Source organism: Lipotes vexillifer, unplaced genomic scaffold (genome assembly GCF_000442215.2).
Source record: "Lipotes vexillifer unplaced genomic scaffold, Lipotes_vexillifer_v1.1 scaffold395, whole genome shotgun sequence".
In the NCBI taxonomy this organism is placed as follows: domain Eukaryota; kingdom Metazoa; phylum Chordata; class Mammalia; order Artiodactyla; family Lipotidae; genus Lipotes; species Lipotes vexillifer.
This window is the reverse complement of record NW_006797390.1, coordinates 4,045,912-4,058,829: the sequence shown is the minus strand read 5'-3', so window position 1 is coordinate 4,058,829 and position 12,918 is coordinate 4,045,912. Positions and strand designations below refer to the sequence as shown.

The 12,918-nt window shown below is 47.7% G+C and overlaps 1 protein-coding gene across 1 annotated transcript in view; it reads right to left on the bottom strand.

Annotated features, from left to right (window-relative positions):
• The window catches only part of ANO2 (anoctamin 2), a 335,332-nt gene extending 323,654 nt beyond the window's left edge, over positions 1-11,678 (bottom strand). Inside the window, 1 exon segment of the mRNA XM_007469512.1 lies at positions 11,657-11,678. Within this exon segment, the coding sequence (XP_007469574.1) occupies positions 11,657-11,678 (22 nt within the window).
• Positions 11,679-12,918: the final 1,240 nt, after the last annotated feature.

The window sequence follows — 12,918 nt, the reverse complement described above, 5'->3', positions numbered from 1 at the left end:
CCCACATGCCGCGGAGCGGCTGGGCCCGTGAGCCATGGCCGCTGAGCCTGCGCGTCCAGAGCCTGTGCTCCGCAGCGGGAGAGGCCACAACAGTGAGAGGCCCGCGTACCGCAAAAACAAACAAAAAGAACAGCCCTCTCTCCCCCGATGTTCAAACACCCCCTTCCTGAGGATGATACCGCCACAGTCTGCATCCCGGCCTTGAACCTGGATGAGGAAGAGCTAGCTGGCCTCCCCGCCACTGGCCTCCCCTTTGATCCTCGGGTCATGGCTCATGCTTACAATGCAGCTCTCCCCCAGCTAATGATGCCGCCGGTGTTACCATTCTGAAACAATGGGACCAAGTTACTCCCGGGTGGTGGTTTCCCACTCTTCTTAGAATGAAGACCAAATTGTCTAGTTGGTGCACAGGACCTTTCATCATCTGAGTCCCACCTACCTGTCTGAGATGCTTCATCTCCCAACACCCTCCCACGGCCCACCCTCCCCCTCCCGGCCCCTCCCCCACTGCACACACTCTCATGTCATGCTCCAGGTACAACTGGCCATTGGGGTGGCGGGGGGGCAGGCGGGGGGAGTGTACATATATCTAAACTTCCACATCTCTATTCATTCCAGAACCATTGAACTTCCCAGGCACTGAATAATACATTGGAAACTCAAGGTAAACAGAACATGCTCCTTGCCACCAACCCCTAGGTGCCCACAGGGAAGGCAGATTAGTAAGGAAGGAAAATAGACTAATGAGGAGATAATTTCAGGACTAAGAGAAGAGCTAAAGTTGGAATCTGAACAAGGACATACAGAAGTGCTCTGCCTAAAGCTATCAGGAAAGGCTCCCCAGAATACACACCTTCTGAGATGCATCCAGAAAAGATAAGTAAGCACCTTCAAATGGGCAAGAGAGGAAAGGAGATTCCAGGGAGAAAGGCAATCACTTGTAGGGTCCCTTGCAATCAGCCGCTGGTCCTGGCTGTTTCCGATCATCAACTGCCTGAGAGCAAGGACTGCCTGCCTCCGCCTGCCCTTTCTCCACCCACATAGTCCCAAGAGGTGGCCAACTACACGGTGGGATTTGAGGGGCAAGAAAGGATCCTTCTAGTTTATGGAACACACTTTTTAACGTGGCCTACAAGGCTCTTGACTGTCGTTCGTGTCAGTCTTCCCAGTATCAATCATCGCCTACCAGTCACTACACACACACACACACACACACACACACACACCAGAAAGACTGAACCACCCGCAGCTTCTAGAAGGTGACCTGCTTTTTCTGATCTTTGGTCTTTGGAGTGGCCCCTAAACGTCTCTCCTAAATGCTATACCCACCCCAAATCCCACTCTGTTAACATGCAGTGTTCACAAGTTATAATATTAAAGCAGGAGAGCAACATGGTTAGAATTACATCAGAAAGATCACTCTGGCTATGGTTAGGATAAATGCAATATCAGGGGAAGGATGGATGGGCAGATGGATGGATGGGCGGTGGATGGATGGATGGGTGGATGGATGGATGGTGGGTGGATGGATGGATGGATGGATGGATGGTGGATGGATGGATGGATGGATGGGTGGATGGATGGATGGGTGGATGGATGGATGGATGGATGGATGGATGGTGGGTGGATGGATGCATGGGTGGATGGATGGTGGATGGATGCATGGGTGGTGGATGGATGGATGGGTGGTGGATGGATGGATGGGTGGATGGATGGATGGTGGGTGGGTGGATGGATGGATGGTGGATGGATGGATGGATGGACGGATGGTGGATGGATGGATGGATGGATGGATAGATGGATGGATGGTGGATGGATGGATGGGTGGGTGGATGGACGGATGGATGGATGATTAGATGGATGCATCCCTAACTCCTTTTCCACTACAGGTGACCCTTTATAACACTTTTATTTCACTGGTCACTCTGCTACTCAAAACCTTCATTGTCTTGGGGCTTACAAACAACTTGGCATTCAAAGACTTCCACATCTGGCTGTTACATATCTCTGCTCCCTAATTCATCCATCAGATAAGAACATTCCTTTCTAGCCAGACCCACCTCCAAACTAATTTTCTCTCGTGCCTTTGCTCACATAGTCACCCCTGCTTGGAATGTTCTCTCCGCTTGTCTAAATCCCATCCAGCTAAAGTCCTATTCCTATACCAAGCCTTTTTCTAACCACTTAGGGAAATCCTCAAGAAGTTCAGAAAATTTGCCTTTTATATCTTTGTATTCCTGGCACAGAACTCTGGGTGCAATAGGGGCTCAGTAAACATCTGGAGGTAATAATGTGGGGAATGAGAGAATCGTTGCTTGTGAGTGAATTTTGAACAGAGTGGAGTCCCCTCTGAATTGAGCACAGACCTGCCCTAATCACTAGAACAACTACAACACTAACATGTGCCAGGCACTGTTCTGAGCGCTTTCCGTGTAACGACCCAGTCTTCATGATAACTCTGTGAGGTCGGCACTACTGTTGTCCCCTTTTTCCTGATGAGAAAACAGGCAGGTAAGATGCCCAAGGTCACCAGCTAGTAAGTGATGTATTCACAGTCCACACTTTTAACCAGGAGGCTCTACGGGACAAAAGGAAGGATAGCCAAGACTACTCCGTAAGTCCCTTGCTGCCTGGACATTCTGAACATCCCTCACCTCTTTAAAGAGGACTTTTAACAAACAGCATTTACATTCAATGCTCAGATCCAAGGTCCTAAAAATGAAGACCAGGGACAAAAAAAAAAAAAAGAATAAGAAATTCTTTTCAGGAAGTACCTCCCTCCACAACAAAAACCACAGACCAGGACTTGGATAAGGTGCCCAGATGAAACCTACCCATTGGCAGCCCATCCTACACTGTGGTTTGGTATGTGACTGATGAGACTGAGGTGGCAATGTCCCTCCCTCTGTGTCGTGAGGACACGACCCATCTACAACATAACTGGTCAAAGCGGTTCTGCTAGCTAGTTAATCATAACCTGTTTCGCAAGTACACTGACAGGAGGGAGCATGATGATGCAGCTGTGAGCAGACGTCCTCCTCCCCGCAGCCCTCTACACACACACACACCCCACTTTCACGAGATTGACTGACTCTTCTCTTGGGTATACAGCCCTCATCCTCCGCCACCCACAAACAGCTCCCATCTCTGACCCTTCTCATCCTCCTGGGTGTAACCAAGACTGATGATCTCTTTCTTATCCCCTGCTCTCCAGAGAAGGTGGAGCGGATTTCTGTTGCCCAAAGTGAACTGGCTCTGAGGTTAATGCCCAAGACAGCTCTTCCAATCATAGCTCTCCACTGAACCTGCTGGAGCCTTCGGGTCTGGATGAGACATTGAGAGTTCTCGAGGGACTCAGCAGATGTGAGGGATATGGATGAACCTGAGATTTTTATAAATATCCCCAAATACATTTACAGTCTCTAGGAAATTGCTCAGAAATTTTCTCTATGTTACAGCATTGTTAACAGATATGGGTAAATTCATATCATGTAGACAAACCTTCGCCTGGTAGATTGTACTCTCCTTGAGGACAGGAATCGTGCCTGTCTTGTTCACTACTGAATCCTTAGCCCTAAACAGGGGGACTGGCACGTAACCAGCTTTGGGAGTTGGGCAAGTGTTTCCCCATACCTTTGGAAAACGGAAGTCTCGACAGCAGGCCTCCTTTGAGATGATAACACCGTGTAGATTCTTGAAGAACTGTTCATGAAAACACTTGAGACACCCCCTAGGGTCTCCCATAATTACTGGGTGGGACTTTAAGGGGGATTGGAGATCCTGTAATAACTAGTGGTGGAAACACCTGGGAGACACATTTTTTTTTAATTTTTTTTGCGGTACGCGGGCCCCTCACTGTTGTGGCCTCTCCCGCTGCGGAGCACAGGCTCCGGACGCGCAGGCTCAGCGGCCATGGCTCACCGGCCCAGCCGCTCCGCGGCATGTGCGATCTTCCCGGACCGGGGCAGGAACCCGTGTCCCCTGCATCGGCAGGCGGACTCTCAACCACTGTGCCACCAGGGAAGCCCGAGACACATTTTTTAACGTCTCATAACTTCACCTCTACTAGGCTGCTGTCCTAGCCAAATACAGATTGCTCTCACTTAAGACCACATGTGTCCTCATTTAACTATCAGTGAAGTTACAATCACCACATTCCAAAGGACAGAACTAGGAGAAGTTCTGGAAAGGGATAAACAGAAGCACCCAGGAGCTACTCTATGGGGAGGGTGGGAGGAGCCTGCCACGCGAAGCCAGACTTAAAATACTAGGATCCATCGATCAGTAAAAGCGAGGACAAGTGGACACAGAGAGCGGTTCTCAACCTTGGATGCACGTTGGAATCACCTAGGAAAGTTAAAAGGTTGATGTCTGGTTCCACCTCGAGATCTGGACTTATTTGCCTGGGGCGTTCTATTGCGCCACCAGGGTTGAGACCATTGGTCTACTGAATCACTAAGAGAATCAGAAATGTGAGCACAGATCTAGTCACAGGTCCTAAAATGTTAGATGGAAGAAGCATCACCTAGAACGTGAACAAGGGAAGCTTAGGACAAATAAAACGAAGGGCCACTTAGCACAGAGAAGGTAAATATTTAGATCTAGACCTGCCTTGACCTGGGTGTTAAAAAAAAAAAAAGTTGTGTGCTACGTGAACCGAGAAGCAAGGGAAGCCTGTCAGTGGAGAAGGAAAAACTCCATGCTTGGCAGCCATGAGCTTGGCCCGCTGCTACAGCAGAGGTGTATGTTTCTACCTGGGGTGGGACCCACCTGTGCAGCTTCAGTTGGGCTCCCTGACTTTTAAAGCATACATTAGAGCCTTGATCATAAAACCAGCTTGAGAATCAAAAGGGGGTAGGAATGGGTCTATACATGCCAAGTAAAGGCAAATGCTAAATTTCATTCAATGTAGTTAACTTGTGCCTGAATGAGTTGATATACTTTAGAGAAGAACTGGAGACACATCTACCTGCCACAACAAACAGGAAGGCAAGCGTCTTCCTCTAAATTGACGACAAAGATATGTGATTTTCCAGGAGGAGCATGGAGACAAGTATATAACACCATCATGATACAGCACACATTGATGAAGCAGCTTTCTTAAAAGGTGGCCCTCAGGTAGAATTTTATCATTTCACCTAACTTCAGAGGGTCATAGCCAAGTCCCATAACTAAATGGTTAAATCCTTCATAAGAAAATCGTTATTGAAAAAAGATTTTAAATATGCAGCTGTATCTCTAGTTCATGTATTATTTTTATAATTTCTCTTTTTCTCTTTCCTTTAACCCAATGTATTCATTTCATAAAGGTGTGTACTTAAATTCTGCAAAGGATTGAGTTTCCCAAGGACAAATTAAATTCAAACTCCGAGTCGCAAAGAATCAAATTGCTTGAGTTTCAAGGACCAGTGAAGTATACGTTTCACATTTAAAGGAAGACTCACAATACCTTCACCTGCTTTCTCTAATTCAAATAGCCAGATGTCACTTTTTAAATTTCTTAAATAGTATTTAAAAGAAGTTTTGGTTTTGTGCAAATCAAAAGTACAGTGAGGTACCACCTCACACTGGTCAGAAAGGCCATCATTAAAAAGTCTACAAATAACAAGTGCTGCAGAGGGCATGGAGAAAAGGGAACACTCCTGCACTGCTTGCGGGAATGTAAATGGTGCAGCCACTGTGGAAAACAGTATGGAGGTTCCTTAAAAAACTATAAATAAAGCTACCATATGATCCAGCAATCCCAATCCTGGGCATCTATCCAGAGAAAACTATAATTTGAAAAGATACATGCATCCCAGTGTTCATAGCAGCACTATTTACAATAGCGAAGACATGAAAGCAACCTTAAGGTCCATCAACAGTGAATGGATAAAGATGTGGTAAACATACACACACACACACACACACACACACACACACACACACACACACACAAATGGAATATTACTCAGCCATAAAAAAGAACAAAATAATGCCATCCAACATAACATGGATGGACCTAGAGATTATCATACTAAGTGAAGTCAGACAGAGAAAGACAAATATCGTATGATATCACTTATATGTAGAATCTTTTAAAATGATATAAATGAACTTATTTACAAAACAGAAACAGACTCACAGACACAGAAAACAAACTTATGGTTACCAAAGGGGAAAGCGGGTGGGGGAGGGGTTTTGGATTAGCAGATACAAACTTCCATATATAAAACAGATAAACAACACAGTCCTACTGTATAACACAGGGAACTATATTCAGTGCCCTGTGATAAACCATAATGGAAAAGGATACAAAAAAGAATATGTACACCTGAGTCACTTTGCTGCACACCTGAATCTAACACAACATTGTAAATCAACTACACTTCAATTTTTTAAAAAGATCATAAAGAAGCAGCAGAATCTGTTGGTCAGCTACTGTCACACCAGCTCACCATTCATTCATTCATTCATTCATTCATGCATGCATCCACAAACCATTTAATAAGCATTCACCACATACCCTGTCCTGTCCTGGGTGCTGAAACTTGACGATCTCAGAGCCTACTTGGGGAGACAAATGTCTAAATCTGTAACTTTAATACAGTATGGTAAGTGTGACTATACCACACCAAACTTACCATTTTTGATAGGCCCCTATGACAGTGACTACAAGCTGCTTACCAACATCCATGTCTTCCTCTCCTACCTGAACACACAGCTGGACCACATTTCCTAGCCTCCCTCCCGTGTAACTAGATGTGGCCACGGGACTGAATTCCAGCCGGAGGAATGTGAGAAGAGTGATATGTGCTATTTCTAGGCCTGGCCCGTAGAAACGTTCCGTGCCTGCTTCTGCGTGCCCCTCCACGCTCTTTCCCCGGCTCAGATAACTGGAATGGCAATTCTCAGGGCCACCTCGGAAGTCATAGTTGAAGCTGGAGGAGCCTCCATCACCCCGGGTCCCTGAAAAGCTTCCTGGAAACGAGTCACCCCACCAACTTGTTTACCCACCCAGGCCTATCACTTTAACAAGAAGTAAACCCTTCTTGTGTTTTACTCCTTATTTTTCAGTCTATTCGTTAGAGCAGTCATCTGAGCATTACCTTAATAGAGTGCCCTTCATTATCAATGTGAATAATAATAAACAGAGCAGAGCATTACCCTAATACAGTACCCTTCGTTAATGTGGACAATAATAAATAACTCCACTTACAAGTGCAGTAATTCAGCCCAGGGAGATACCATCCACGTCAAATACCTGGGCTTCACAACCTTGCTCAAACTTCCCCCAACTTGACAGACTGGACAACCCCCTCACACCTGTACACCCCATGCAGGGAGAGATTCTCAAAGGTAGGGACTGGATATCACCTTTGATCCTTACTGCAGCCTGGCACATAGTAGGTGCTCGAGGAAAGGGTGGATAAAAAATTGAGATGCTGAAAAGATGAGCAGAGAGGGATTTCTGGCCAATCATCTCTTCCGTGCTTTGTGGTATGGAACTCTGGAGTTTTGGGTGGGTAAAGAAGTTGAGAGGATTTGTTACCAGTATTATACAGTTTAATGATTTGTCATTAAACTGTATAATACATACAGTATAATACAACATTATACTCAATTATATTCCAATATAAAATAAAATTTTAAAAAATGCTAAAGCATGTTCTTCACAATGAAGGGAAATGACAACAGATAGAAACTTGGATAAGAATTACTCCTGGGACTTCCTGGTGGTCCAGTGGGTAAGACTCCAAGCTCCCAATGCGGGGGGCCCGGGTTCGACCCCTGGCCGGCGAACTAGACCCTGCGTTCCACAACTAATAAGTCCACGTGCCACAACTAAGATCCAGTGCAGCCAAAATAAATATAAATTAATAAATTAAAAGTATTGCACCTGATGGAAGAGTGCATCACTTTCTCACACAGGCGAGGAAAAGAGATTGTGAGCCATTGGTCAAAATGGACTATTAGCCTCTAAGTTTTCTATCTGCTGTAAGCCACAACTTTTCAAATTAGAGGTTTAACCCAATAGTTGGTTATCTAGTGGTTTGAAAACAGCTTTTTTTTTCAATATAATGGAATAGAATGGACGAGAAAAGAGTAAAACAGAAACACCTCTTTAAAAAAAGAAACAAATTAGAAACAATATAATAAATGCCCACATGAAAAGTAGTACTTTCTGAAAAGCTATTAATGAAACTACAGCCCATCCTGCTAGGCAATGTCTTATATGTCACACAAATACCACTGTGGCATTCTTCTTAAACTTTAATGTTGATGAACTAATCTCCTTTTCTTAGGCAATGAGACCCACAGAACTTACTCTCTCTTTTCTGTTCTGCCTGTCAGGAGGCTCATAGGTAAGTCTTCACTCAACAACAGGACCTATTCTTTTCTAGGTTTTGGTGCTATAACAATATGTCCCTAATCTTTCATTATTTGGCATTTGCTAATTTATCTTTGATTTAAGTTTTATTGCATCTAGGTTTTCCTTTTTTGTAATAGTTACTGATATAGGCAAGAATAAAAATGGATTAAAAAGGAGTTAGGGTGAAGAATAATTACCAAAATATTAAAAACAGGTATTTTATTGATTTGCATTTAATTTTTTTTCACAATGGGCTTGTATCATTACTTTTTAGTTTTTAAGCTATTTTAACTAGTTAATGATGAACAATAGGCTAGAAAGTGGGAATTATCCCTTGGTCAGTGGACCAGTCAGAAGATGCAAGGGTGCTTTATACCTGTGTTTGCTACACAGAGAGAGGATCTGACCCTGGATCCTTGTGAGAATTGCCATCCTTTCGTAGTTTCAGCACAAGTTAACCTAGATGGAGAGCTGTCAGCCAGACAGACTTATAAATTATTTCCTTAAGAGTTTCTGGAGGAAGGGCAGGGTTGTCAGAAGGAGCCTAAGAAAGATCTCTAGTACATCTTGAAATGCCTGAAGTATGGACAGGGCTAATTTCTTTGGTTTGGTCTAAACAAGCCCAGGTTTGATCCTGGTTCCTCCTTCTCATGTCCAACAACAGTGGACGTGGTTGCTACACTACTAGGATCAACTTAGGGCCCCTAGAATCCTGACAGGCCACTGTGTGCCCTTGTTGATCCTTGTAGCTCCAGTACTGAGTGTAGTGCCTGGCTCGGCAGGTGTGCTCTGAACTGCTGTGAGCTGCAAGCACAGGTGCGTGATGTGCAGATCCATTGAAATGATCGTGAGCCAGGTGTGCTAGAGCACATCAGACACTGGGCAAGTCCTCTGCCCCCAGTGGGTCAGTCTCTCCCACGTGCCTGTGAGCCACAGATGTGGAACTCAGATAACCCGTGCTCATTAAGTCATGTCCCCGGTGGAGATCACAGTGGCACATTGCCTTAGGAGTTTGGTGATGACAACCTGCCTTCCTGGGCTTGACTCCACTAAGTAAACTAACCATGATGATCCCAGATTGGAAGTCGTGTCAAGGCAAGCCGTGTCTGGATTATGACCACAGCATCACCTACCAGCCTTGCAAAATTAGTGTCTCCCTAAAAGCCCCAGTTCCACCCACATTTCTCAACCACCCCTCCTTGTTGGTATCTACACTCCCTTCTAATGGCCTCTTAAGAACAGAACAAAAGCAACAAGGTGAGGTGGTGGGGAAATGAAATTGAAGTCCAACTTTATCCTTCTCTGATGATTCGGTAGCTAACACAATGTAACAGACATATTTCTTAACCTCTCTGAACCTCAGGTTCCTTGTCAATGAAATGGACTTAACACTGACCCCCAGATTTTGGGGGGAAGCAAAGCACGGTGTCTGGTATACAGGCGATGCTTGATAAATGTTACTCTTCCCTTTCTCTTTGAAAAGTCAAAAACATAGGGCCTGAGTCCCAAGACTCCGTGTGATCTGGTTCACGCTCACCCTCTTCCTCTCCCTCCAGGCACTGGGCTTCCCCCCTATTTTCCGGACAGCCCAAGCACATTGCTGCCCTGGGGTCTTTCGCCACTACTGCCTTTGCTAGATCATTCTCCAGGTGTCCACATGGCTGGTTCTTTCCTTGAATGCAATCTCTGTTTAAACTCCTTCTCGCCAACCACCTGCATACAAACAGAGACCGCTTCTATTTTGTAGCTAGAGGCAAGGTTATCATCTCTAGTGGTCAAGTTTCTGTTCTCCGTGTGCTCTAGGAATCAGGTGCTCATCAAAGAAAATGAAAGACAAGCTCCACTTTAGTCCCCAGTGCCTCCGGCCCCCTAGCTGTGCCCTGTAGTGGAAGAGGGCAGGGAAGGGGCGGAGAGAAACTGGACAGAACCTGAGGCTGGTGTTTGGAACCCATCCCCACTCCTCACACAGCTTTTCCGCCATCAGCCAGCAAAGAGGCCCAGGACCCACGTAGAGGCAACCCAGAGAGCGATGCAGGTGCCCCAAAAGGACCGTCTCAAGTCCTTGGCTCCCAAAATGATGGTGCATGACAGGACACAGTGAGGGGGAGACTGGGCCCTGGACACCCAGCAGCTGAGGCAGGGCTCTAATGTCCGGTCCCAAGCACAAAGCCCGGGCGAGTGCACCCAGCAGCTGAGGCAGGGCTCTAATGTCCGTTCCCAAGCACAAAGCCCACGCAAGTGCAGGGACCCGGAGTCTCGTCATCCTCCAGAAGCGCCCTACCTTGTCTAAGATCTTCCCTCACCTGTCACCTGCCTTTGGGCTGAGACCTAACCTTGCTCAGTGGGAACTTCTATCCCGGACCAGCATCCACATGGTCCCTGGACCAGCATCCACACGGTTCCGGGTGTCTCTTCACACCTGCTCACAAAGTCTCGGGACTGTGGCTGATGCCTACCTTCCAGTCCCTTCTGCCCACCGTTCACGCCAGTGAAGTGGACATCCTGCCCTCGCCGCTCCACGCCTCTCCCACGAGCCACCAGAAACAAGACACCCAACAAAATCCCTTTCCAGGCAAGGTCAACCCTGCCAAACACGTCTTTCTACTCAGGATGATTTGGAGGTGCAGCAGTATCACATCCTGCCCCCCTAAACGCTGCCTCAATTTGCTTTTCCTCTAAAAAAAAAAGTCCTCAGGAAAGTCACGCCTGTGTTTCCCTGCACCCCGAGGTGTAAATGTCCTTCCTGGGGGTGGGTTTGGATGAGGGCTGGAGACTTCCTGCAACTGTGAAGCTGCCCCAGGAATGCAACAGTCAAGTTGCCGAATGTCCTTCCTGGGGGTGGGTTTGGATGAGGGCTGGAGACTTCCTGCAACTGTGAAGCTGCCCCACGAATGCCACAGTCAAGTTGCCGGGGATGAATCTGAATCTCTGTCCTCAGCAGATTGTTTCTGACTTAAACCCTGGGTGTTTGCTTACCATTCAGATGCACTAAACTGAACACCCCCCGACTTAACAAGAAGATAAAGAGATAGGAACTGGTAATTCATCACCAAAAAGCCCCTGCACCAATCTTCTGCCTCTTGTCCTACCTCTTCTGTCCTAGATTGGAAATGAGTGTCCAGGAAAGTGCCCAGGCATCCCTCGCCTTCCCCATCCAGGGAGAAAAGGATCAGCTCTGGAACCACCATTCCAGGTTCACTTGGGGTCACGAATCCCAAGGGGTAAGATGCCATGTCCTTCACTCCCAGCCCCTCTGCCTTCTACAACTTGTCAGGACCAGGGTCCCTGGCAGGGGGGACTCACCGCTCAGCCCGGGGGTGGCCATGGTGCGGGCGCGCAGGGCAGGAAACCGGGACTGTCCCTCTGCTGGGGCTGCTCTGGCGTCTGCACTGGCTTATTCAGTCGCGGGACTAATTCCATCGCAGCTCAGCTCCGCCTGGACGTGCCCGCCCCAGCCTGCTGCCGCTGCCTCCTCCCCCATCCCTCGCCAGCGGCTACCAGGCCTCCCCGGAGCTGCACCCTCGGCGCACCGGCGCTGGTCGCGCCACGTGGAGAAAGGAGCGCGTTCCCGTGGGCCGGTTGAGTCCGGGACACGCCCCGGTTAATGAAGCTGAGGGGCGAGACAGTAAGACCGCTGCTCTCCCCACCCGGGGAGCTGCCTGCTAACCTGGTTCGGGTGTGAGCACTCAGCCCGATTATCTCGTGAACAGTCTGGCTGATTAGCTTCCGATCCCGCCCGGGGAAGCCTGCTTCCCGCCGCCCTGGCCCTGATCGCCTGGGCAGGGGTGGGAGGCTCCCCCGCACGCCTGCCGGCACTCTACCCGCCACCAGCTGTCCCCACCTTTCTCTAGACTAAAAGGCGCAGGAGTGGAGGAATCGTGCCCCCGGGGACAGGAAGAGGGGTTGCAAGAGGCAAGGGGAGGGGCTTGGGGAGGCAAGGGGTTTTAGCAAAGCTTCCCAGGGAGACGCTGGGACCAGCTGAGGAGGTAGATGGTGGAAGCTCCATTCCAGGAAAAAGGGGAGTTCCATCTCTCCGGAATGGCTTTGATACCTAGCCATGGGCAGGGGGATGGAAGAGAAGACCTCCAAAGGGCCATTCTGGATGATGGAATCTACAATTCCAAGACGCCCCCAAGCGAAACAAGTGCATTAATACCAGGGACCCTGAAAATGAAAAGGTATTATGTTAACATTATATGTCAAGTAGGCTCTGAATGACCACGGACTTTCCTATCTCCTATGCTGATAAGGTGGGCTGGTGGGGATTGCTCCCCACTTTATAGATGAGGAAACTGAGGCAGTAAAGGGGAGTCAGGGGCTGAGCAGAAGGAAAACCAAAAGCAGTGTGTGCCAACCTGGGCTGTATCCTGGGCACCAGGAGTAACCATGGCTGACAGGATGTGGACTTCCTCGCCCTCAGCATCCTTCTCAGAGCCTTCCCCAGACGAATTATCTAATTCTAGTAACAAATCTATGAGGGAATTACTGCCTGTGTGCCCATTTCACAGATTAGGAGACCGCAGTGTAAACGGTCAGGCACTGTGCCTCTAAGGACTCTGGTGCCT